Below are 27,804 nucleotides of genomic sequence, written 5' to 3' on the forward strand. Positions count from 1 at the left end.
ACTCCAGCAGCCATAAAGGGAGAGGCTGGGGGAGAGGGATGGATTCCCCCAAGACACCCAGGGTTATGACTCGGGAAATGTGGGAAACAGAGGTCTTCAAGAGTGAATGATTTAGTGGGGTTTTCTGTGCTGCCTCCCGCTAATCTGCTAATCCTTTTGGAAAGCTAAATTTCATGGCTCTTTCTGGAGACAGCAGAGCACAACTGATGCTGAGAGCAATTTTTTCTCTCAGCATAATGCAGCTAGTGCTGAGGTCATGGGGGCTGCAGAGGCTGTGCTCTGACTGCAATGGTAATAAAGTGTGCTGACTTGCACTGAGCATGAGCCAATCCCACTCTGTCGCATCCCAGTGTCTTCAAAATTTAGCTGTGCCACTGCTGTGCTAGAGCTCCATGGTATGACAAGTGAGCTTTCTATTAGGTTCCTGGCTGTGTTAAAATCAACAGCAAAGCAAATGCACCCTTTCTGGTAATTCTGAATAGCATTTCATTTGGACCTTGATGTGAAAGCAGAATACAGTAAGTTGCAAGTGACAGAAACAAATTAGTTCAGTGACTCAAGTTTCAAACCTCATCGTCTTGCAGGAATGCACCCTTTTGACAGCTGTTGTGTCAGCTGGTGGCGACCGGGGAAAATACAAAAATTTTTACAAACTCCACAGTTTGTAATACAGAGGAGGGAGAGGGGGAAGAAAGAAACAACAGTGATGACTTTTTTCCAGTGTGTTTTTCTTTTTTTGTCTAATGTAAACCACTGAAAGTCTCATGGAAGAGCAACTGCAAGGGCCAGTGACACCTCTCCCCAACTAGAAGTGGCCATGATGCTGTCATGTCTCAGTTCCTTTGTGGTGTCCCTAGGCTGGTGGTCCAGGTGCCAAACTGGGGCTCCCTTGCAGGAGATTGCTGCTGCTGACAGTGGGGTTTGTAGTCCCTGTAAGGAGCCTCAAGTCCCTGTTCCTGTGAGGCAGCACTGAATGTCTGACAAAGAATTTGAAGCTGGGCTAGACCAGGGATCTAGCTAGTGACACAGCCTGAATCTGTTTGTCCTGAAAAGTGCAAAACCAGGGCTTTGGTGTGGCTCTTAACAACTTCATGGCTTGGCATCTGGAGCATGTCAGTCAGGATTGGCCAAGCTGCCATTTTTCAGGCCTTGGAAGGGATTTGTTCATAGGGGTCATCTTCAAGTAGTAAGTTAGGGTGGGCTGGAGTTCCTGTAATGCCTTTTTAACTCTGCTGGGAATGGGGATATGGATGGATGCTGTAGGGGAAGGAGGGGTTTAGAAGTGAGCTTCTCAGTGAGCATCCTACAGGATCCCCTGCCCAGATGTGCAGTGCATACTGAGGTCACTCCCTCTGCCCCTGCTGCACAAGGTGCTGTACAGCCTTTTCCAGAGACCTGCACTGCCAGCACTGTGGTGCTTTCTCACTTTCTTGGAAAGGGAGCACAGCCCTGGTGCTTGGGGCAGTTGAGAAAAGGCTCGGGGGCATCAGGCTTCTGAGGATGGAGAGCTGAACATGCTGAGCTGGAGCTGTCAGCCCCAGTTCTTCAAACCTCACTTAAGCCAACCTCTGTCAGCAGTGCTCAGCCCGGGCATGAGCTGTGGCTGGTTTGGTCACAGGCTTTGTGCCTGGCCATGTGTGGGGACATGGAGAAAGGAATGTCTCCTTGTCTTCTGCTTCTCTCCCTTCTAATATCTCCACAAGGAGAGCCAGCTGCTCTTTATGAGCCTTCCCTTCCCCACAGAAGTGGTGTCAGAGCACCAGGCACTCCGTGTACGTTGCTCTGCAGGTGCCCCAGATGTTTGGCTGTTTCCCTTGGGGTTATTCTCACATCTCCTGTGGGTGTGCAATGTCAGAGGGCTCCCAACACTGGCCTGCTATGAAACTGGTAACCCATGAGAGCCCCTTGCCTGCTGCTGGGACACTGGGAAGTCCGCCTATGGGACAAGGCAAGGCTGCAACTCACTTAGCTGACTGACATAGGGGGATGGTAGATATATTTAAAGCTACTACCCTTGGCTGTGAATGGCTTGGCTCTATGCTGCAGGCCTGTGCCAGACTGTTGAAATCATGTTGTCATTCCATGGTGTATTTTTGGTCTTATATCAGACATGGGTTTAAAACATGTGTGTTGTTTTACTTAACATTTCATTGATGACTGAGGGTTACTTTTAAAAAAGTTTTGTTTCTTTGTCTACTTCAAGTGTGTATTTCCTTCATATTTAAGGTAATACCTTACGCTTCAAGCTAGGCAGCTGTGCAAATCCCAGCTGGATGAGAGCCACAATATGCTACCTCTTTTTCTGGAGCAAAACCAATCCCAGATGATCCATCTCTTTAAAATTTGGGCAATTAATGCCCCCAAAATTACCTATACAAAAAAAGTCATTACAATGTAAATGCAGAGTCCTGGTGCTTTGCCTTAAATACAACAAATGCCATCTCAGTCATATAAATTTATACAGGTTAAAAAACAATGACTATGTTCTCCTTATATGAACAAACTCTCTTAAAGGTACTGCCCGCACCGTACAAGCTTCTGGAAGGCTTTCTTGAAATCTTCATTAAAGATTGTGTAGATTAAAGGGTTGATAAGGGAGTTTATATATCCCAGCCATGCTAGGAAATTAGACATGTCTTCTGAGATATGACATGTTTCACAGGTATTAACAACTACCTCTTTTACAAAAAACGGGAGCCAGCAGATCACAAATGCCCCCAAGATCAAACCCAGCGTCGTTGCTGCTTTTCGCTCTCTCGTGCTGGAGATTCTCTGTTTTTTCCAGGACTTCTCGTGCTTGGATTCAGACCTGGGGCTTCGTAGGGTGATATTGATTTTATCGGAGCTCACCAGGGGATCTGAGGTCTTCTCTGTCGTGCTGGGCATTGAAGCTGATTTGGTACTCCTTTCACCTGTGTCCAAAAGGACTTGTCCATTCACCCCCTCCTCCCTCACGATCCGGCTGACGCTTCTCCTGTGAAATGTCTTTGCTGCTTTGTAGATCTTGTAGTAAAGGATCAGGATCAAGGCCAGCGGGATGTAGAAGGCGCCAAACGTGGAATAAATGGTGGAAACAATGTGGTCGTGTTTGATGATGCATTCGTCCTCCCTGCTGGTTGTCTGGTGCCTCCAAAACAAAGGTGGCATGGAGATAAAAATGGATATGATCCATACAACTGCTATCATGATGCCAGCATGCTTAGGTGTCCTTTTCCGGGCATATTCCACGGCATCCGTGATCGCTCGGTACCGGTCCAAAGCAATGGCGGAGAGGTGCAAGATGGAACACGTGCAGCACGTGATGTCCACGCTCAGCCAAATGTCACACACCACCTGCCCCATGATCCAGGTCTCCTTTACAATGTAGACAATGCTGAAGGGCATCACTAGGACTGCCACGAGGAAATCAGTCACTGCAAGAGAGCAGATGAGATAGTTGGCGGGGTGGTGGAGCTTTCTCGTCACGATTATCGCAGTCATCACGAGGGAATTGATGGCCGTTGTCATTAGAGCGAGCACAGACAGGGTAATGGATATGAGAATCTTGGATGTTGCCCATTTAAAAGGTTCTCCTGATGTACTGTTTTGTTCAGTTGAGTTTATTAAATCCATGTTCCCTTTTAAAGATGATCTTTACCCGTAGCAGTTACCTGTTGGAAAAGTAAAAACATTCAGATAATGCACCCTTGATTTTTGTCATCTTGGAAGACAGTGGGCCCTCAGCTTACAAGAAGTTCAGACTTATCATTTGAAATAATTCTGGCTCCAAACTCCAGCCTGGTTCCTTGAGTGGCTAAAAATACTTACTTCCCCTCCAGCTAAAAGCAGTTATTCTGAATGCTTTGTAGAGGAGTCCTGAAACCGGTTAAATGTGAACAACCTCATCCTAAAGTAAGCAATAATACTACTTTTAGGCTTATGCTGTCCGCTCCACTAAGCAATGTAATGACTGTTGAAAACATTAATCCAGCAGGCATAATGCTTATTTTCCCCATATAAACTCATTTCCCCCCATCAATAAGTGACTCATTCCTTGTGTATTAGCTAAACGTGGGATTTCTTAACTGGGACATAGTTTAGAAGAGAAAACAGAAATGTGAAACATTGCCATGTGTCCTAGGGTGACACTATACAAACAGGAGAAGAAAAGAATTGTGTGATGAAAGTGTCATTTTACGTCTTCCTCTTTCACATCTCTAAAATGAAACAGCTTAATATGTTTTAAAGCTTCAAATGGTTCACTTCTTGTCTAATTGAAGTATTAGACATACATCCCTGAGAACGTCTCTACTTTTCCTCAAGTTTTGCTGTTCTATGGCTTCTGCCAAAGAAAGCTGCAGAAAACTTGGATGCTGCTTGTTCTGCTAATGACTGTCTATGGAAATAGCCTAACTCCTCCTATGGCTCTGCAGGAAGGAAAATGCAGGGAAATACTGATGAAATAAGTTCATGGTTGTGTTCTGGGGATACGTTCTTATGAAGAAGGGTTTCTGAATACCCTGCAGAGTGCAGCTTAATTGGAGTTTCCGGCTTTTACTGTGAGTAACAAGCTCTGCTCTAAAGAGGATCAGGTTTCATCCTCTAGTGAGTGTTGACCTGCAATTTCCTGTGTAAGATCTACTTGATGAACACCTAAGTGGGGTTATCTCTGACAGATTCTTGAGTGTAGTGAGTGAGTTGCACTTGTGTTACATTGGATGCCACATGTAGGGGAATATGTGAAATTTGTGAATAATTTTTCTTTCAGAAATTTGGTTTCATTAGCATAACTAAGGCTTTGTGGTATTATGCTGGAGTGGACGAAAAAGAATCTCATTTACTATTTATAACCTTGGACCCAACTCACTCACTTGGTTTGATATTTTAACCTGGACAGTGACTACTCAAAAATATTTTTAGCACTGGTTGACTAACATTTAATTGAATGGAAGCACAAGGAAAGGAAATGTATTTTATGTGGTGATATTTACACATGCTGAGCAGATTCTTGTCCTGTACATGAGTTGATCACATCATGTGTGTGCTTTCTGTGTTCCTTTCTCTGAATCTGAAATATACCTTACACACGTAAAAATAAATCTTTCATCGTGTCAGTGTGCCACCTTAAAACCTTCTGAATCCACACTAATTTCTATTTTGCAGATATTTTTGTCTATAGTTAGCTGCCTTTTAGGGAAAGAACAGATACATGTGCTATTATCTGGTGAATGTTCAACCTCTGCTAAATAAATCTTCCTTTTCAAGCTTCTGCAAATACATAGGGAAAAAAATGTTTATTGGGAAAAACTAAGGTATCTGTTGATATTCAGCAGCTGATCATACTTTAAAACAGTTACTTATCATGGTTAATCACCTTATAAATTTGTAACTCTTTGGATATTAGTCCTTAATTGCAAGCTAGGAAAAAGCAATTTAGAGCTAATGAAAGCTGATTAATCATTTTTGAAAGATTTTTCAGTTTGAGACCACAGAGTAAGGAAGATGGCATGGGTAGATCTGTAAAAGTGGCACCTAGGAATAAGAAGTTTCCTTAGTACTGCTGTCATTTGGAGCCTCTTTATGGGAAGCACAGTGGCAGAAACGTGCTGGCTTGCACATTTCTGTGCTGGGGTTATGCCTCTCTGTGTGGAGGCAGAGCCATGCAGAGGGCTGTGCTGCTTAGGACTGCCAGTCACAAAATTGGGTGGCCTTCCTGGTCAGCTGGGGTGGGAATCCTTTTCTAAGTGATGGGAATTTGTGCAGCTTTACTGGGTGATCATTTTATAAATATGTGGACATGAAGCATTGACAGTATTTAAGGACTGCTTCTTCTCTCTCTTTTGATAATGGCCAGAGTGACCTAATTCTGGATTTTTTCTTAAGTGGAACTCAGTTCAGTCAGTTTGCATGGCTGACTTCTATCCTCAGCAAACAAACAACCCACTTTTAGGTGTATGAAAGATGATCCTGTAGACAGTGCAGTGAATTAGGATGCAGGAGGGCTGGCCTCTGCCCCTGTGCTTTAGCCTTTCCTTGTCAATTTTTGAGCAAATTCATTACAGTGCTTCCACTAATTCACTGTAAAACAAGAGGAATTCCCTGGAACCTTAGTTTGTTTATTTTTATTGCTTTCTCTCAGTAGCATGATTTATCTCTTGTGGAATGGGAGGAATCAGCCACTTCTACAAATTGTTTTTTCCTTCCTTTCCAGACCTGGCACATTAAGGTGACCTGAATGTAAATACTTTCTTGTCTGCAAACACACACATCTATCATCTTGCTGATCATGTTTAGAAGGCATGGGTGAAAATGTCTGTGCAGCCTTATCACAAAAGTAAACGTTGAATTTGTCTAGTGGCCACTCAAGGAAAATGGATGTTGTGGTGTTTCGGCTTTTCCTGAGCGTGTGTGTGTGTGTGTGTGTGTGTGTGTGTGTGTGTGTGTGTGTGTGTTATTAAGCGCATAACCTCCCATTTGTGACTAAGATTTACAAAATAACGATGTAATTGGTCTTGTTCAACAGCCTTAGTCTGCCCTTCTAGGTTTGGAAAACAGTACTATTCTGCCTTTGAAAACCTGGAAAAAATTAAAAATGCCTAATGCTGGAGAAACATGACTGGGAATACCTTTGTGAAAGGCACCATCAGTCTGCTGTTTGGGGTTCTGAATGTTGACTGAACTGCTAGAAATGTACAGCTCTTGATTTTTGGACCTGTTTTTTTCTTTCTTTTTTAATTTTTAATTTTATTTTTTTTTAAATTTTGCTTTAAGCATTGGCAGGGTGAAAACTTGCTAATTAGGGTTTAAGTACTGCTTTAAAATACAGGTACTGGGAGGGGTGGGAGAAGGTATTTGCTTTTTTTCCGTGTAGGTTCATTAGCAAAATGTGTCTTAATTAAGAAACTGTAACAGTAATCAGACAGCAAAATAAGCCAGGGATTGAATTTAGGGCATTTAAACTGCTACAGGAGGCAATAGCAGCCTTTGTGCTTTAAGTAAACACAAAGCTGTGCTGGGGCAGAGAAAGCTCCCACTTTTCCACCTTCCAGCAGGCCTCAGCTGGCTTTGAAGTGAAACACTTCACTTGCCAGCAGGAGTCCCTTGCTCTGTTGGCCACTCTGACCTGCAAGCCGATTGGATCTAAAATTTTTTTAATGAGGCTTTATAAACTTGTACAAATCCTTCCTGGTGTGACTGTGTGTCTTTAGATACTGACCAAGTGACGTACTAATGACAATTAGCTTTATCCATCATATTAAATGTGAGTAGAGGGAAATATTGCTGCTTTGGATTAAAAAAATCCATTTAAGAAAGATGAGCTTGTACTTGGATCTGACAGGGGACTTGTACTTTGAGCTTGAACCCCAGTGTCCCAACAGAGGAGGAAGGGTAGAGGGACACTTTCACTTGATTTTTGATGTCCTTAAATTATTTCCTGACAATCACTCTTCCTAAGGCTTCTAAAGCCACAGTGCATCCCTGGGACAAGGCAGGGAAGGTTTGTAAGGGAAGTTCTTTGCCAGCTGCTGCAGCAAACCTGCCTTTCCTGGAATGCAAAATAGATGTCTGTCAGCAGATTGAAGTGCGAAGAAATTACAAGGTTGCCAACTCTTCTTACCCAGTCTGCATTTCTGCATGCTTAAAACCTTATTTTTTCTTTTTTCTCCCCCGTATCTGCAACTTAACTCAGAGGCAGAGTTATTTCCATTTCTTAATCTGTCAGCAAATATTTGTATATGCATGCTAAAATAATGCTTAAGATTCCCTGTTTGGGTGATGCTGTTCAGTCCATGGGACTGAGCACAGTCTGGACCTGAAATGTATTGGCAACTAGAGGAATATCTTAAAAGCTGTTTAGGTTTTTCTGTATGAGTCTCCACAAACTGGAGTTATTTATAATTTCCACTTGTAAAAGGTCACAACAGACCTAGAAACACAGATGACAAATAACTGCAAAATTACAGATAAATCAATTGAACTAATATCAACTAAAGATAATGTGGAATTCTGTCTCCCAAGCATGCCTCAGGGGAAGGACAGGCGAAGAAATAGGCTTTGCAGCATGCCCTGAATACCTTTATAATGCAGGAAGGAAACAAATCTGAGTCCTGGAGCATAGGTACCTCCATGTCTGAGCACAGGTGCTGTGATTTCTTACAGAATGGAAAAAGAAAGTCTCTTTCTGTGCCTTGAACCTGGATTTGGTGCTTGTCTTAGCTGTGTAACAGTCTTAAAAATCCTTCTGTTGGCAAAATGATGTGCTGTATGCTTTGTGTCAGGCACCACAGAGATTACTCTTGCTTTAAATTTTCTGGATGTCTCTTTAAATTCATTCAGCCAGCAGAAATAATCCCAAATGGCTAAAATGACAAAGTCTGATAGATTTAGCCCTGAAAATTACCACCCCAAATGTCTGCTCTGTCATGTTGTTGCTCCTGGAGCAAAACCAACAGAGGTAGGTAGTGTTTCCACTGAAGCAGCTGAAATGCAAAGGATGAAGCCTTCCTCGGCTGCCAGGGAAGGGAAATTTGCCCTCTGCCACTGGGTGCTGACAGGAGAGATGCAAGCACCAACTCCAGCAGGACTGGAATGAAGACAGTGCTCTCTGTTGAAAGGGAAGCACTGGAATAGCTCTGTCCTCGTCTTGCTGGTGTGATTAACTCACCTTCATGCTTCCTATTGTGATTCCTTTGCCAGGTCCTCTGCTTGTGTCTCTAGGACTGCAGTGTAGTCCCAGACTGCCTGTCAAGCCTGCCTAGAGGATCCCTCCCCTGCTTGTTGTCATCATGTCTGTAGCAACCACTGCATCTGCTTGTGTGGAAGAATGTGATGTTCAGAGGGTAATTATGCATTCCTTGCTGCTTCTAACGCTGAAGTTAAGGGTTTGGCTTTCTGTCTCCTTTTGGAAAATTACTCACTTGCCTGTGTTTGCTCTTTATTTCATGTCCCTCTGCCATCTGTTTTAATCTAGCTGAGGGGTGTGGGGGGGAGGGAAGGAGGAGCAGCAAGAACACAGGATGATGGACTTGCTTATATAATACATGACTCTCAAATCCAGCTTCAGTTCTTGGGTGGTCATAGAGTGAACCTGTTACGATTTGATAATTTTTGGCTGGAGAAAGAAAATTTCATTCCCCTATTCATGGTTCTCCAGAAGAGATGACAGTAATTTGTTTCTATAATTCGTTAGTTGAAGGGATTTGGTTTCCTCTCTTATTTGAGGCTGGTCTGAACCCCTAGTCCAGATCTCTCAGGATAATGGCCTGGCTAGTTGTCTGTTGTGTTGTATACGTAGTGGAAGAGCCTCAGAGGATCAGGTCCTGGGCAGTAGTGCCTATGGGAGCTGCTTCCTTCCATCTTTTCTGCTGCTGATGTTCCTAGCTGTTTAAATAAATAAATGTATGTGAGAAATAGTGTTTGAGCACCTCACCCCCCAGTGTGAGCTCCACACTGAGCAGAATGGCACGTTCATGATGGCAACTGTTCTATAAAGACAAAATCCCATGTAACCACGTGCCCACCATCCAGTCCTTAGAGGCACATATCTCCTTGGACTTGGGGTTTGGATCTGAACTTGGACCCTCCATAACATGAGTGGGCCACTCACTTTTGCCATCCCTACTCTCATTCTTTGTTTAGTTTGGATCTAAAATGCCTAAAATGTTCCATTCAACCCAAAATCTTCTGTATTAAGGAAAAGTTTAAAATTTTAACTAATTTAGTCCTGGTGAAGAAAAAGTAATGTTCCTATTTGTTTTTATTTGAAAATATAGATTGGTTTTACTTGTGTTCCAAAAACCCTGCCTTTTCAGGTAAGGGTTTGAAACCTGTAGGAATCACAAAGCAGTCCTGGAGCAGGGAGGTTGAGAGGTAGTGTTAGTTTGCTTGAACAGCCATAATATGCAGCCTTGTTTCTCCCACTTCCCACTCATCCTTATGCTTTGAGGGCATGTGTTCTTTGACAGCCCTCTGAAAACACTTGTGTGTGCAGCTGCAATCCCAAAGCTCCTTCACTGACAGACCTTCTTCTGAAACTCTTTTAAAAGAAGGAGGTTCAGTAACAAAACAATCAATATTTTCAAATGTCTGCCTGGAAAAGATCTCTATTTCAATCTATAATATAAAAACTCATAATTTTCAGACTATACCCTGCTCCAACAGTTGGGGAATTATTTTTCTGCTGTGTGATCACCGGGACAGCTTTGAGGGAGAGCTGGTCTCAGAAGAGTTTGCTGGAAGAGGAGTGAAGGCGACACATCCCTGTGCTCCTCCCCTGCAGCAGGATTCTGTGTGACACAAGAGCAGCCCAAGTCTGTGGCTGATCACTTACAGTTAGGAGAGATGGCAAAATTCACTTAATATTTAATCTCGTCTCTGACTTGTTTTTGGAGACTGATGCTATTTTAGATAGTATTTTTCTCACCGCATATTTCCCAGTGTCTTTCTCTATATTCCTCACCATGTCATTTGTCTTTGTCCTAGTCCTCACCTAGTCATCTTGGAGACTGAAGGTCTTTTCCCCTTGCTCTTATTATCCATATGGCATAGGATAATCCTATCAGATGTAAACTCTGCACTTAGTTTGCCCTAAACAGCACTTCTCTAACATTTCCTGTATCAGGACCAACTGAGACAATTCAGGCTATTTCCCCTGAATGATGTGCATGTAGCCCTGGCCAAGAAGTACTTCAAGCAATACAAAATAGTCCTTAAAGCTGATGATTTTGGAATAGGGAGGGATATTAAGAGCATCAACCTTTCAGAGGTTTAGAACTAAAAATATTGTGGTTTTTCCCAGTCTCCATGGGAAAGAAGAGGGGAAAGCTGCCAGAAAAACAGGAAGAATTTGTGGAAAGCTTTCTCAAAGTGATGCATCTGTGGCATAGGATTTTGTTGTGGAGGAATGTTTGTTATTTTTCTTTCAGACAATGCTTTTTTGCCAGAGGATGCCAGGCTGCCTTGGCTTGATGACTTCCACCTGCCTTGATGACTTGTACACTTAGGTTGGGGGCTGTCTTTCTAAAATTCAGATTCTGTGCCTTCAAACTTAGATCTATACTAAAGAGGACATGATTTTTGCTATACTCTGCATGGGGTGCCACAGTGCTGGTGATACAATACAAAGAACTATTTTTGTACCTACTTTCTCCTGCATGGAGGCAGAGCATTAATGTGGGCAGGTAACTGATCAGGTAACTGAGGTGCTTTCCATGAGCGCCACAGGAAAACCAATCCTCATTTGCTGTTTTCGTGTGCTTTTCCAGTTGTGTGGAGATTTTTTTTTTCTCTTTGTTTGTTTGGTTTTAATTTTTTTAAGGGATTTAAATCCTAGCATTGACACACCTGAATATTTTAGCCAGAATAATTATGTTCACTCAGTGAATTGGCATAAATGCTAATGGCAGAAACCCCATTAGTTCCAGGGCTGTTTAAACCATCTGTGTCTTGAGATCTGGGAAGCAGCTATGCTGGCAAACTCTACTGCAGATTGGGCTTTAGCTTTCCTTCTTTTTACAGTTTCCAACTACTCGGCAGCTCTTGAGCATGCCTTTCTCTTTACTTCAGTTTCTTTTTGCACCGCAATCTGATTCTTTTTGAAAGCACCGGCGTTAGGCAGAATAAGGGCAGCCTTTCTCTCTCTAACAGGGACAGGACTCGCAGGACAGTCTGCATGAAATCGTGTGTGGTGAGACGAGCTGTGGAGATAGGGGAGAGTACATCATGTGCAAGAGCTGTGAGGAGCACTAAGGGAAGTGGAATGGCTGGGAAGGAGGGCTGCTGGAGTAACCCCTGCTTAGTATTTGCATGTGTCTGAATCCCACACTGGTGCTGAGTTGCACTGAAATGATACAGATACAGCAACTTCCTTGGAGAACAAAGATGCATCAAGTGGCACATCCGTGCAGTGCCATGGAAGTCAGTGTGTGGGATTTCTGAGATCTCTGAGATTTCTGGCAGGTTTCCTTGGCTCAGTGTGTGTCTGCAGCAGCGAGGATGAGAGGAAGGCAGACTGGAGCAGCTGCCACCAGCCCAGACTGGCAGCTGGTCTGGAAATGACTTATGCGTGGTCAGAACTGGGAGCCCAGCAAAATCTCCCAAGATCCTATTTTGGCAGAGAGTGACTGTCTCTGTGGTCAGCTGCCATCAAAGCTTGCTGAATAATTCCTGGAAACGTTCAGCCTTGGGTGTATTTTTAGGGGTACAACACTTTCCAGGAAGCTTGTAGCAGCAGGACAGTGTAAAAAGTGTTCAAACACAGAAACAAGGATTTATTTTAGTAAGCTTCCTGGATCTGCCAGGTCTCTTGTTGTAGATGCTGTGATTACTAAATCAGTTCTTAAGCTCTCGAATGCTTTGTGAACTCATTTTCATTTCTGAAAGGAAAATAACAGACTGTCACATACAACTTTTTTCCTATGCATAATTCAGATGTAGTTGTGACACTTGACACACAGCGCAGATGACTGTGAATGGCTCCTTAAAATTTAAACAGATGATTCAGAATTAATTATGAAAACCAACCTTATAGTTGTCCCAGGAATTCAGTACAGATGATCATTGTCTAAGAAGTTCACCCAGCTCCAGTTGATCCCCAAAATTTCTCATTGATAAAGCAGCTAAAGAATCTTGAATGATAGAATAAGGAAGTATTTAAAAATTTTTGGTTTGCCTGTTACTGATTTTTTTTTCCTTTGAGAATCTATCAATGTTGGGTTTCTAAGATCTTTTAAAACATAAGTTTGCGATGATGAAAGCCTTCAGCACTGTATAGAACTTTAGGTACAACTTTGTCCTAGGGATTCTTGTAGGCAGCACTTCACCTCTTTGTTTCCGGAGTAAGAAAAACGTATGCAGTTTCCAAAGAGGATTGTGCAAATCTAACTTTTAGATTTAGATTGTAATCATAACATAAAGAAGAAGTAATTCTGGCAGCTGATTTCTCCTTAAGTTGTATGCTGAGCAAATGAAATTTGTGTTTTTATATGATAAGAATGTTTTTTTGAGAACTTGGTGAACACTTGCAATGTATTTCACTATATTTCATGACTGTTAAAAAAAAGCTGTTTGACTGTACTTGAACATGATAACATGAAATATCAACTTGGTGTGAAAAGAAGCATTAAACAGACTGTGTCTAATTGCCCAAATCCACAGGAGGCACATCAGTGCTCTGAACTCCTGCAGGAGAGTTCAGAAAACCTCCAGTGGATTCTCAACAATCACAGGCTTTCTGTGGCCCCTGTCATTTCTGAGAGAGATCAAGATTGTAAGATGTGCTTTCACATAATAACATGGTAAAAGCAAGAGTAAAGGACAGAGGCAAATGGTTAAAGTGCTGATCTTCAGAGACTGGAAGAGGCCGGGAAAAATCAAAGGTGAGCCCATCCTTCTGCATGATCTGGCTTTTTTGTTATGCATGGGAACAACAACGTCGTGCTTAGCACTGCTGGAAATGCTGAATTCCTTTCCCTGGGTTGCTTACAGCCCAAATGTCACTTTGGGAAACTGGAGGATTTCCCTATGGACTGTAGCATGAAAAACTATTTTTCTACTAGGAGATTGGAAAAGACCAAATTATAACTTCAAAGCTGTCTGCTCAAAAATGCTTTTTCAATTTTAACCTCTGAAACTACTGAAATTTATGGGAAAAGGTTTTTAACATTTTGACATCAATGTACTGTTGACAAGCAATGAGAACTGTAGTACAGGTTCTCACATTGTTTGTCCTTGTGTATATATGTGTACCTTGCATCATATTTTTCCCCATCATTTCTGTATTTTCTATTTTAAGAAGTCATCACTGAAAACCACATTTCCTTAGTGTTCAAAATGCTTCTTTGCTCTTTGAAGCTGAAGAATGTTATAATGTTAAGTCTTCTGGAAAGGAGCAATGAACCAGATTCAGGCAAGTGCCCACTTCTGTATAATACCTTGAGGAATTTTTTCCTCATTTCAGTTTTTCCCATTTTCAGACACTAAATGCTGACATCACATTCTCTGATTCTTTTTCCTCTTTGTTTCTTTATTCACCATCTTTCAGATGTGACTAGTTCATATATACCAATTATTCCCCCTCCTAGTCCCAAGGGTTAGAGGCTTTCTTAAAAAGACACGGATGGTTACGTATGCATAAATTAGAAGGATGCTCTCTCTAATCAGTTGACCTGAGTATCTAAGGCTTCAAGTAAGACTGAAGAGTAATAGCCAGATCACCAGCTGTTGGAACAGGAAAAATGTTCCTGGCTCAGCTGTTACTTGACCTCTACTGCAAGATTGTTTTCCTTTCTGATAAATCCAAATGGATTGTTTTAGGCCCAGGCAAGAAGTCATAGTATTTTCCACCTGCAAAGAGTTTATTAGAGTTTCTTTGTTCTGTTTCTGATAATCCCTCCTAATGAAAAAAAAAAAAAATTAGGTGCTAATTTAGGCCATGCAGTAAGCTTTATCCTAAAATCTTAGAATTGATTGTGTGGGAAATAACAGTGTATTACACACTTACACACTGTCTTTTGATTACTGCAGTATGACCTGGTTTGACCACAATATTGACTGCCAATATTCTCTATTCACTAGATTATAGGCAGCACTGCAAGGAAGAAAACTGCAAAGACATAAGCATTCATTCATCAACTATTCTAAGTCCAAATTCAAATTTTAATTTGGAAAAAAAGCCTATAACAAACAGCATAGGAGCTTTCAGAAAATTTGTAATTTGAGGTAGTGTTGTAGGAGGTAAAAATGCAATGCAATGAAGTCCTTGCTTCCCTATTATTTTCAGCTAGTAGAGGTAAAAATGCTGCAGACCTTTAAATACCATGAAGGTTTCTCTTATCTCAGTTGGAGATAAGATATTTTGTGGAAAGTAGGTGCAGAAGAGCACTGAAGAAAGAAACAAAACTACCCCAAGCCTAAGAAAAAACCAACCAAATAGAAAACAACAAAAAACCCACCACAACAAACCAACCCCCCAAAATAAAATTTGACTACATCTTATAACCATCAAATATGCCACAGGATCATTAGATTAACCTTTTGTTATGATGAAAAGCATTGCTGTAAGATGTTTTTCAGCTGTATTTAATGGGATCAGTAGGTTTATGCTCCTTATTATGTTGAAACGGATAAAGATTTTTATTTAGATAAATGGGTACCTGACATGGTCTGTTGTTGTGGGGTTTTTTTTTATATAACTGCTGCTTTTATGTTGGCTTCTGACTTCTGTGATGATTAACAGATAATTACTTTTCCTGTAGTGAGCAGTGATGAATTTGGGTGGCAAGAAGGAATTATGTTCTTTGTGTGGATGTTGCAGCAGGAATGGTGGAACTGGTGTCCATGTGGGCAATCCTGGATAAGGGCAGCTGCATGTGTCCAGCTCACAGAACTTGGCTGCCCTTTTTGGCTTGCCTCTGCCCGATTTAGAGAACTGTGTCAAAATGTGCCTCTTCAGGCCTGTGAAACAGATGAATCTGTTTAAATGCTAGAGGTTGTTATTCAGTTGGGAGAAGTTGATATCGCTGCCAAAACTGTTTTGGAAAGGTCCCTGTTGGATGCCAGAGCAGGACAATACAAATCAAGCAACTGTTCTGGCCCCTTCCCTCCTCCCAGAACTGATTTCTCTCTTCTCTACCAGGGCACCTCTTGGCATCCACCGTGCATGCCCAGGATCCCATGTGCCCTGCAGTGTCCAGCAGCTGGTGCCAAGCAGGGTGGTGGGATCCCTGCTGCTCCTTTGTGACTGCTAGGAAATCGTGCTGCATGATGTACTGGGAGAGCTTGGTGAGAGGATGACTTCAGCAGGTAAAATGGACAATCCAGCACTTGTTCTTTGTAAATATATTGAAAACCCTCAGCCCTGCAGATAGTCCTGGGAAGGAAAGATTGAATTAAGGTGTACAACACATTTAGGCTAGAAAATATCCAGCTCAAATAATCTGTTACAGCTTCCAGTTGTTTTTCCTTCAGTCTGAGTGTGGGATACTTTAATCATATCTATTTAATATTTCATCCAAGGTTGCTCGGATGCCGTGGCATGGAGTGCCAGTAGTGACCTCCAGAAAGCAGAACCACTTGGAAATAACAATGCTCAGTATTTACAACTGTTAGCATTGTCAAATGCTTGCACATTGCTCGAGGTAACCTTCTCAAAGACAAACGATGATGAGAAGTTTGGGTCTCTGAAAGAGTGAATGGCTGAAGCCTCAGGGAGCTGCTATCAGCAGCGCAGTGGTCAGGGGCACAGCAGGTCCTCCTTTCTTCTCTCATCCCCTCCTGTTTGCATAATGAAATGCAACGAAAAGGGGGTTTGTTCATCAGATGCTTTGAACTCAAGCCAATTATTTATCAGTCCCTTTCCCCCAGTAATTGCTTTACAGCTGGAAAAACAGATGCACTCCAGCCAGGGCTCCTTGCCCTGTGCCACTGATGGTCTCATTCACATTTTTCCATGTCTGGCTGATCCATTGCCAGATCAAGGCTTAGGGTCTGTAAGCCTTAATAGGTTTTAGATAAGAACTATTTGATTGTTACTTAATAATGTATTTTTTCAGCCTAATATGGTTAAAAATCTTTTACTACCATGGTAGTTGTTACAGAATACCCAGAAGGAGGATATTGAGCTGTCTTCGAATTACAAGAATTTGGTGTCTTTGTGGCTCTTCTATTGCTCACATGTAAGAGTAGGGAAGAGGTGCTTTTGACCTTTTTTTCAACTGCTGAGAGTGTGCTTTCTTGAGTTTTTGTGTGGGTGGGAAGTATGCCTGAGAAGGAAGCTGGGCTGCGTCAGTGACAGCATTGTGCTAACAGAAGTCTGCAGAATAATTCCTGAGAAGAGACATCCGTGTAGGAAACTGGTGGCAGAGGGCTCTTCATTTGCTTGACTCTGTGGCATGACAAAGTTGTTTTCCAGTCTGGAACTGAGGGAAGTATTTGGATTTTTGACTGCCACTGTCTGAGACGCTCATAAGAGCAATAATAATAACAGCAGTTACTTCTTCAGGCTTCTTCATCTCCATGTGTTGGCTGCATTGCAGGTTGCTAATAAAAGTGGTGTTATGGATTGCAGTGGCTTATATGTGGGAATAGGTCTTTTTATATTCTCAGTTCACCACGGATGATGTTTACTGCATTTGCACTTTTAAAAGCAGTTATGTAAAACCAGCAAAAGGTGTGTCAGAGGAAAGGCAATTGACTTTGAAAAGTTTTCATAAGCTGTGTTATTAAGTATTTATCTGTGTGGTCTCAGAGCAGGTAGTCTGAAAAGCAGCTGCCTTTAAGAATGTGACAAATGCTGCTTGGGACTGCTGGGAGAGCACTATTTGAATCATTTATCTATCAAAACAAGAGACTGATGAGCACAGGAACTTTCTTCTGACTACAGTAAAAATGTCAATCTGAGCAGTTCTTGCCATTTCAAGCCTTTGCTTTTCATCTAAAATTCTACTGCCATTTGATCAGAACATTAAAGTCGTTCTCAAATTCTGTGTTCTATTCAATCAGGAGATTTTTTATTCCTGTATGGATGCTACAGATTCTAGAGAACTAACACTTCAGTTGGTAGGGAGTGAGGAATGCACATGCCTCTTTCTGGACCTTGTTTTGTGTGGTTAGAAATTATATTATATTGGCTATAAAGAAGCTTTTAGTACTAATGTTGTAGTCATATATAGGAGAGTTTTTGAAAAGACAACAACCATACTGCCTATATTTATTGACTTTAGCCAAAAGTCATAGATTCAGCTGCTTGCTTTTCCTAAAGCTCTGTTTATGACCAGAGAAAAAGTCATAAAGATCTTCTCTTCTCCATGAAACTGGATAAAAAAACCTCATGCATCAATTTCTTGAGAACCCCTTTCAACATCTAGGTGACTCCCTGCATACCTTTAAAGAACATTTCATCTTGCCTAGATATTTAAATCAAAGGAGTCTCAGCCTTGGGAAATGTTATAGCTAAGTATCTAAAATTGCTGTGATTTAAAGGAATTAAATGCAGTTAAATTGTATTTTCCTATTCTACTATATTGCAAACAGTATGTCAGGGATTGTATTTGTTTAATTGTATTTTTAATACTTAGGCTTAATGGTGGACCTGATCCTCTAGGCACTACTGCAATTTTTCTACTTGTACATAAGGAGTTAATGAAATAAACCTCTATCAAGGAGATGTAAACCTTCCTTCAGCACACAGAATTATGACACTAATAATGAGTGGCAATGGAAAATTCACATACATATAAATTTAATTATCCATTTTTTGTTTTTGGACATCTGGATTGCCAACAACACATGGCACTTAAATTGGCTTTTGGGTTTCTTTATTTTATTAATCATTTAGATGTTTGATAATATTAGCAGTAGAGTGTCTATGAGTAGGGAGAGAAATTGAATATTTCCTGGCCCCCCATTTCCTTCCTCATCTACTAGAAATGCAGGCACTAGCGAAGCTAAAGACAAGATTTTAACCTTTTTGCTTAAGCTGCAAAGAAATGTAAAAAACCTGATGACCTAATGCCCCAGGAGAGGGCGAATAAGTACTTTCCTTTTGCTCTAGTGGCAAAAATGTCTTGAAGTAAAGCCGAGCTCAGTCCCCTGTTTCACAGAGCTTTTAGAATATCTTTCTGTGCAATTTGACCAAATGCTCCCACTTGGCTGCCTTTCCCAGTCCATACCCCTTGGCAGCAGCGAGCTGGTGGCATTTTCCCTGCCAATCTCTGCACAGTCTGCAAGTAGTCTGAGCCATGAGCCATGTCCATTAGTTCTGCAGCAGAGAACCCAGCAGCAAATCCTTCCAGATGCATCTCCTGGGGAGGAGATTTGCTTCTCGCGTCTGCTGCTTCTGATCTGCCAGGTAGAAATCCAGCCTAAGCACACTGCAAGGTTACAGAGGATTTTGTGAGCTCTTGCTTGAACTTCACAGGGTGATTCATTAAGCCTGGAGTGCCAGTTGAAGTGTAATGGGTGTCTAGGATGCCGAAAAGCCGTCTGAGACAAGGAGCTTACCATTAAGAATGATATACTGGTTTCAGTGGCATTTGCATTTATGGTTTTTTTTTTACTTTGAAGCAATTCTGGTTTCACCCAGGTGTGGTAGTGTACGAGGGTTTTTGAAGGTGCAAGCTGGAGTCCAGGGTGCAAGCACTTTGCACCAGTCCTTGGGAACCTTGATGGTTGCAACAGAGTGAACTGAAATCCAATGCTGATTGATCCTGTTAATTGATCCATCACAATCCCCCTGCCAAAAGGTGCCTCCTTACAGGAGAAGCCATCCAAGGGCCTTAAACATCTAAAGCAGGGATTTGGACACGGCAAATCAACATGTTCACCGTGACTTCATAAGGCTGCAGTAAATTTCTTCGTTGGTAGTGAACAAGAGAGCTGAGTATAAATAACTTGAACATTTAGCTGACCAGCAGCTGTAAACTTCTCTCCAAGTAAAGCCAAAATTCTTTGACTAAGCACTTCTTGGTGTGCCTCAGGAGAACAAGACAGAAGGAGGCTCTTGGATTTTCTTCTAGCCAAGGCAGAGCTGCAGGTGGAAGATCTCTTACATAAAAAGGTGTAGCATGAAGCTCAAGGATGTAGCCATGAAAGAAAATTTGTGTAGAATTTCTTTCCAAATGTTATATTCTCTAGTAAGAAAATATTTTTTTTCCAGACACAAGAGTGTGGCTGAAAATAACTCGGTATAATAATAACTGTGCTTCAAAGGGCAACAGTCTCCTCCTTTTCAAATTAGCTTGGTATTTAACTTGAAAGTTGATCCCTTTTCCATTTCACATGGCTGAAGTTAAACTGTGGCACATATTTGATTCCACAACTGTTGGCTAGAGCTATTTTTGGAACAAGTGGGACCAGAAAAGACACTTCTCTGCCAATGATGCCAGATGACCCAGCTCCAGATGAGGCATCACCAGTGTTGTTCCTAGGGTAGATTATCCTTGCCACAAAGGGATCTGGCATTATCCTTAGTGTACTTGGCACCTCAAGAAGCAAAGCAAGCATGAGAAGTTCAGGAAGGAAAGTTGGAGTAATCTGTGTAGTTGGTAGGCTGTCTTCAAGCACATTTTACATTGTCAGATTCCTCTCTTAGGCTCAGCCTTACCTCCATGCTTTACACTGAGTGATCTTGTGTTTCTTAGCAGAAGGTACATGAAGGATTAAAAGTAATAGCATTTTTTTTCTTCTGTTAGAGAAAGGTATCTCTAGGCCTAAGCTCCTGGTAGTGGAGAAAGATCCACAGCTGATGTTTATTCTCACACACTGGTACCTTGCTTGAGTGTATGGACAAAATAAAACCTGTCTGTGTCTGTCTTTGCACTGATGACACTGGACTTGGGGACTGGAAAAGTCAGATAGTTCCCATAGTGACCTCTCTATTCCCTCTGGAAAACTGCCATTTATAAACTGAAGAGGAATGGTCCTAGCAGCCACCCCTATTATAAATCCCAAAGGGATTTATCCCAAAGGGAGCACCCTGTCTCCTTGTCAGTGCTGGTCAAAAAGATGAAATCCAGTCACTCAGGGGGTGTGTGGGAGTGACAGCTGCCTCATGCACCTCTAGCATGTCTGGAGGTGGTGTTTGTCTTCCCATTGCTCCTTCACCTGTGAACTGTGGCTTGAAAACCCCATGAGGAAGCTCAGAGAAGCTTTTTTCCCAGGAGGGCCCTCTGCTGTGTTCAAAATTTGAAAAGTACCATGCTGGAGCATTAGAGAGCAAGCTGGAAGTAAATTATGACAAATCAATTAGCTACAAGTGCTATTGAGAGAGTGTTTTGGATTGAAATACGCACCTAAGAGCATGAAGTATTCTGTCAAATCATTGAACATAAGGGTGAAAAATGGAGGAAGTCCATTTTAGTACACATGTTCAGCCACATTAATTCGAGAAAACTGATGATTTTCTTCTGCTGGGAAATGTTGAGCCTGTACTCTCAAGAGAAAATCAGCTCTTTAGAGGGAAAACTCTCCAGCAGGTTATTGTGTACAGGCTCCACTTACAACCATGTGAGACTTCACTACCCGTGTCATGCTCCACGTTGGGAGCATTGGGGGAAAATAACATTTTAAACCGCAGATGGTGGGATTTAACTGACTAAGTGCAGCCGTCTAATCCTTAATTGTCACCCTACACAGGGAAGCAGTCATCTCCAGGGCGGAGTTATTCTCAGCCTGAAGTAGCTGACTCAGTTGAGTTGGGTGAATTATGCCTGGAGGTGCTTATTTCTCCCCACAGTTTGTAAAGGGAGCCTGGGAAGACTGACTCAGATACAGAAGTGTGCAGTGTGGCCCTCTAGAGCTGAAGGAGGTGAAGCCTGCCCAAGAGATCAATAGTGGAAGGTCGACAGGTAAGATTTCCAAGCAGAACATTTGTCATGTCCATTGCGGTGTTACTCAGTGGCCAGAGAAGGTTGTAGACATGGCATGAAAATTTCAGAGCTGCAGTGGTTCATCAGTGAAGATAACCAACAGGGCAGGGCATGCAAGGAGCATTCTTTAGGATGTTTGTTGTAATGTCAACATTGAGATGACCTCTGCTGGGGAATTTAACCCATTTAGGTTCACCAGCTGTCTTTACACCCTTGTAAAAGGCAACTCAGAGGAAAGCAAGAGAACTTAGGCTTCATCTCATTTCAGCCTGTTTTTATTACTCTTAGAAGATAGGTGCTTTCCTGTAATACTTCTTGCATTAAAATTCTCCTTTTCTCTCTCTCTTCTGGCTGGAAAATTGTATGTGGTGCCACTTGGATTTTATCTTATTGGCAATAATCAGTTTCTCATAAAGGAGAATATTTGAATATAAGATATGAGGTAAAGAACTTTCAGTGAGTCTTCAACAACATAGTTACAGTCTAAAAGAATTTACATATTTTAAAAAGGTACCATGGACATAGGGATGTGTTGAGGGCCTGTGTCTAGAACAGCAAAAGTTGGCTATTTCACTGTATTAAATTATTAAAACACTTCCAGCTTCAAGGACATGGAGCTGCAAGCTGCTAAATATTTTTTTTTTGAACCAATATGTGCCTCTATAAAGACAATGAATTGTGACTGCCTTCTCATCTTGTGCAAAGAACAATAAGTCTTAGAAGGCAGAAGCTTTAAAGATTGGTACTTAATTAGAAAGCGTCCTAAATGAAAAGTCAGTGTTTTAATAAATTTCCTCTAGGATGAAAGAAATGTCTCTCAAAGGAAATTGCAGCAGATGCGTGAGTATTTGGGATCACAGGGGAGACCTTGGCATTTGAAGGCAGAGAACTTTAACTGTGAAGTGTTTGCTTCGTCGTTTTGAAGGACGTGTCTGTGTGCAAACGCTGTGTGTGCATAACATTGAAAAAATGTCTATAAACACATAAATATATAGGGGGTTTTATACACACTGAAAAATCCCAAAACAACCCCCTCCAAAAACAGGATTAGGCATCTTTCTGAGTAGCACTGGTGGGTGGGAGGGGAGGTGGTAGCAGAAGTTGTGGTAGGGATTTATGAGGAAACAGCACAGCCTGGAAGGGATAACTGGAGCCAAAGATGGGACTCCTGATTCCCAGGACTGGAAATCCTGCATAAATCACCCTTTCCTGCCTCCTTCATTGCTGGTGGGACTTCTGAGAGTTTAGTGCATGTCATGGGTCCTTGACAAAGCAAAAGCTGTCAGGGATGGAGGGGAGTGTGGAATCTCCTCCCAGGAGCTGTTCCATGTCCTCTTGAACACCATGGTTTGGTGTTCCCAGCTCATGGATTCCAGCCTGCCCTGGGCCAGGTGAGGTGCAGTGAGGAGGTGCCTGTTCCCTATGCCCTGCTGTGCCCACAGCATTTTGGGGAAGTCTGATGGGGCAGGCTCGGGGCCATCCTCCCCATGTGGGTTTTGGTTACCTCACCCTTCCCACACCAATACCATTGGGAGAAATTTCCAATAACTCTCACATCCTTCCTCCTAAGTGATCCATGAATAACTTGGAAAAGTTCCTTTGGGCCATTATTTTAAACTGGCAGCTGTGAGTGATGCCACTGTGGAAAGCTGGTACACAGTGTCTTGCACTCTCTTTATGACCCAGCTGATCCAATATGCTAGTGCTTGCAATGGGTTTCAAAGGACTTTGATACTTAATCTGTGTTTGAAGTCATGTTTGTTCCTAGCAGTTTTTGAAATTGAACAAATACAGGAAATTACTTTTGGTAATGTAGGCTGATAGACTGATTTCCTGTTACTTTCAGATCAGTTAATTCTAATTTTCTTAAATCAATGTAAAATTTATCAAGTCGAGCAATGTCCTGTATGAGTTTATTCCTCAGTTCAGACAGAAGTATTTTATAAACTTCTCTGCAGGAAATGTCCAATTGAGTTGTTAAAATTGCTTGGCAGGTTCAAAATTACATTAACTGTTTTACCAGCATAAGGGGATTGTTGAAAAAACATCTGTTCTGAAAGGCTTATCAAATTTTTACCCTCTCATCATCAGATTAGTTTTTGTCTTGTTCATTCAGTTGTTCTACCTGACAATTTACGGCAATTTTCTGCTCATTTCTTTGACCTAGAGTTTGAGATTTAAAGGTTATAAGTTCTAGGCTAGTAGGAAGCATTGGTTTTGTAGGAGAAATATAAATATTTCCTACGTCATAACACTTTTGATAATATTGGTAAGCAGAAGACTTTTCTTCATTACTAAGTAATGCAATGAATGTTTCTATCTGATAAGAGTCCTCAAATTGCTGCTCCATACATCCTCAAGCTCCTGCATTGCAATGGCAGCTTTGTATTATGGGAAAGGAAAACTTTGGGACTTACCGTGCAGTTATTTTGAGTTTAAAAAGGATGGCTGGCAGGGATTTCTAAGACCTGTGCACTCAGAAACAGAGGAAGTTTCAGATTTCACAGTATCACTGCCCACCTTGCTGTACCTGAGCAGCAGCCTCTGCCTGGCCTTCCTCAAAGTGGTTAGTTCCTCCAAAACACTCCCAGAATTGCCTGCCCTCAGGAGCCAACAATTAAGTGGGTGCTCTCAACCAATACTGGAATACTCATGTTAATTTTCCTTACTTTGTATTTTTATATAAATATAGAATATATATATATATATGCATAAAATCTAGTCATATGAACTTTCTGTGAATTCCCTGCAGATTTTTGAGAATTATAGGATGATGAAGGCCCTCTCCAGACATTTTTTCCTTAGAGAATAATCCCGTACTTTAAAATTCCATCTGGGGTACTACAGTGCAGCGTAGATGAGCAACAGTTTCTGCAATAATCATATTAGTTCTGCAATAATGGTATTGGTTCATTAATAGAATATCAATTCTATAATTATCTTATTCTCTCTCTTTCAAATCCTATAAACCTCATTTGTACAAGACAGCTGATTAGCACAATGCTGCAGCATGAAGCCGTAACAGCACAACAATAAAAGTGTTACGCATTTTCTTAGTAATGACTTTTTGGTGATAAATATACAGCTATTTTTAAAGCAACAATTACAAGACTTATTGTTTTAATTTTTGTGGGAAGTACTAAAGGATGAACAATTTCATTGATATAATGAATATAGCCTTGCATGCAGCTAATGCTAAATGGTTAGGGAAAGCGAGATTATTTGAAAGATTTTGTGTGCATATATATAGAGTAAGTGATCCTTAAGAACAAGTAAGGAGAGAAATTTGCTAAGGAAGCATGTTTTACTGGCTTGATGATTTTTTAAAAATTTGCTGGATTAATGGTTTAGACGATCCATTAGGTATCTAATGGAAATGTTTAAAACAACTTTTTTAAAATGACATTTTCAGTAGTAAGTCAACTAAGTCAAGTACAAATACAGTATACAAAGCTGTTAATAGAGTTCACGTGGTGCACAGCAAGTTTGGAAACCCAGACTCCATCCCATGCATGTCTATGTTTAGAGCAGGTCAGTGCAGTGTTTCTAAATCTGAGCACACTGATACTATTCAGAACTTGAACAAAAGAGTGAAATACGACAGAACTTGCTTATTCTTTGAAAAGATTTGCAGAAGTTCCTTAACAGAAGAAATCACATATCTCGTGCTTTGAGCAGAGCATAAAGAAATGTGGGGGTTGTGACTGACAGGTTTCAGTCTTGAAAATGGCAAAAGTTTGAACATCTTTCAAAAAAGACCTTGAAAGTAAGAATGGTTGAATCATGCTGTTTGCCTGTCTTTTCCATGATAGCCAGTTTGAGCTGCAGAGTGAGATGTAGCTGTTTATAGTCCTTTTCAAAGGGGAATGGAGTATATGTACATAAAGCTTTAAATACTTTCCTCTCTCTGGGGGATACTAAAGTGGCCATTTTGGGAAGAAACAGAGAAAAAAAGAGATAGAATTTTAGGTCTCTTCCTACTTCAGAGAAGTACTTGTTAAAAATAACCATTACATTTCTTCCACAGAAACTCTGAAATTTGAGCAGCTTTGCCTTGCATTCAGATCACTGCAGCCTCAGCACACACAGGTTCAAATATGCAGCACAAAGGCCAGTCTCCCTGGGGATGCTGCTGTCCTGTATTTCCTCCCCAGCCCCTCCTGCTTGTCAGACTGCACTTCCCATAGCAATTTCTTCAGTGTTACACGAGCTGCATTACAGAGGAGTGTTTAGAAGAGCAGAACAAACACGAGGGATGCCTTTCTGGAGGCCTCTGGGGGAAAAATCTGATGAACCACAGCCTTCTTCCCTCCATGCAGCTGGTGGTAGCAGGTGTTTAGGGTGCGCTAGCTCTGTTTCCCTCTGGCAGAGATAAACTGGACATCCTTGGCAGCCTCATGTCCTAGGATGATGGGGACACTTAAAGCCTTGGTGTGGGTCAGTAGGAGGGGCAGGAATAATAACACAGATCTCTTGGAAGCATCAGCTCAGAGCTTTAATGACTGAATGGCCAAACAGCCAGAAACTTCTATAGAGCTTGGCTGAAAAGCGTTCTCTTCCTATCTTGGCCCTAAAGAGTTGGGAGAATGGAAAGACAAGGTGCTACTGAGAAAATAGGAAATGTAGAAGGTGATGAATGCTTCTTGTTCGTCCATTTTTTGAAATGTGATGAGACAGTTGCCATAGAAATGCTGTTCTCTGCTCGATACAATGGGTGCCAGTTCCAGGAAGCCATTGACAGCTGTCACAAACAGCTTTCCATGAATTTAAATATCTCAGAGTAATGTAAAGGGAAATAAGTCCTTGTGTTTCCTTATGGATGAGATGCTGTAAGATTTGCTTTTACTTAGGGGAATATGACTGAGCAGGGCATCAGCTGTTACACATGGTCTGTAAAGTGAATGTAACTGCAGTTTGGTTTTGCTGCAAACAAAAAGTGGCATTTGTTTTCCAGAAAGAAATTAACTTACATCTTTTAAGACTGTTTTGATAGACCTGAGCTTGCAACTACCTTGATGTTCACTACCAGATTATAAAGCTACACAAATTAATTTTTTTTTCAGAGGACAGTTTTGGCAGTTTGAAAGAATATACTCCATAAGAATAAAGTGCTCATTAAGAAAGAGTTTTCAGCTGTAAATAGTTTAGGATTTCAAACCATTTTGAATACAGCTAGTAAGTGTATTGTGAAAGATCAGTTAGCAAGGAAGAGGCTTCTCTAGTTGTTTTTGTGGCCAACATTCCTTATCCTAGTTGTGTGCTCAGATACTGCAGGAGGTAAGAGCAACTGGGGGGAGAGCACCGAGCATGTAGTATGAGCTTCTGATCTACTTTTTTGGGTTAGCACTGAGCTCTGCAGAGCTCAGTTGAGAGCAAACTCCTTTGGGCAGACTCATCAGAACAGTCAAAGTTGAGCTGCCTCAGGGGAGGAAGAGTGACCCATACCAAACATGCAATGGAAACAATTCGTAAGAAAACGAAGGCTCTAAAACTGTTTTGCCGATGAAAGAGGCAATTCATGGATACATTTAGTAGCTCATGCTGTTTACAAAATTCTGCTGGACAGGCCTTATGCTTGTAAGAACTTGTTTCTTTTATTCTGAGATGAGAAAGATATGAAAATTAAATTATTTTATGTGAGCAGATCCCTTTATGGAAGACTAGACTCTGTTATAAATGAAGATAGGGCCAGTTCATTTTCTTTTCCCCAGAGCTTTCTGGACTGGAACAGCATCCTTAAACAGCCTTATAGCAATTTAAAAACTGAGACTGACTTAACTTTTTTAAAGAGACTTGCTGCTTTCCTTTTCTGATAGTATGCAAAAAAAAAAAGCATTAATTAAGACATGCATTAATTAAGACTGTCATGACCTGTAAAATTTATCTGTCCCCGTGAATGTCTTATGTAACCTACTGGAGGATTGTTACTTTGCTTCTCCTACACTGCCCTTCCAGTCTAAAGGGACCTTTCTGGCCCATCACGTCTTAAAAATTGAGGGTAGGATGGCTGCAGGCTAATATATTAATTAATGGGAAGACTAAGTCTGTGTGAGAGTCTGGGTCAGAAATTTAGTGTTCCGTTTTCCTTTTCATGGAATCTGTCCAACACTACAAATTGCCAAAATATTCACAGCCACTCTAGTGGGGAAGAAAGAGCTTAGCAGCAAGACAGCACCTAATCCACCCTCAGGGCACAGTGATCTGGCACTTGTCTTGCTCCAAGGCCTCTGTGGATCCAGCAGGTGAGCATCACAACCTTCATCTCAGACTCAGTGCCTCCCACAGGTCCTGCTGGCAGGTTTTCAATTCACTCTGCCTCTGCTCGGCTTGTTATTAATTCTTGCTGGGCAGCAAAGGTGCAAGGAGTGCCTGCTCAAGTCCTAAGGGTGCAGGGGGAATAGTTAATGATCCCCTGTGCTAGAACCGACTGAGTAGAAAAGAACATCACCCCGTGGGCTAC

At 41.5% G+C, this 27,804-nt stretch overlaps 1 protein-coding gene across 1 annotated transcript; it reads right to left on the reverse strand.

Moving 5' to 3' along the window:
- Positions 1-2,492: 2,492 nt before the first annotated feature.
- Positions 2,493-3,612, reverse strand: HTR1F (5-hydroxytryptamine receptor 1F). Its single transcript, XM_066177321.1, has one exon. The coding sequence runs from the start codon at positions 3,610-3,612 to the stop codon at positions 2,509-2,511; it is 1,104 nt and encodes a 367-aa protein (XP_066033418.1). The 3' UTR covers positions 2,493-2,508.
- Between the last annotated feature and the right edge of the window lie 24,192 nt (positions 3,613-27,804).

This window comes from Chamaea fasciata, unplaced genomic scaffold (assembly GCF_029207755.1).
Source record: "Chamaea fasciata isolate MVZ Bird 193981 ecotype frontalis unplaced genomic scaffold, bChaFas1.0.hap1 SCAF_2, whole genome shotgun sequence".
Classification (NCBI taxonomy): domain Eukaryota; kingdom Metazoa; phylum Chordata; class Aves; order Passeriformes; family Sylviidae; genus Chamaea; species Chamaea fasciata.

Coding starts and splice junctions, on each gene's coding strand:
- HTR1F (XM_066177321.1), bottom strand. CDS start 3,612: ATGGATTTAATAAACTCAACTGAACAAAACAGTACATCAGGAGAACCT.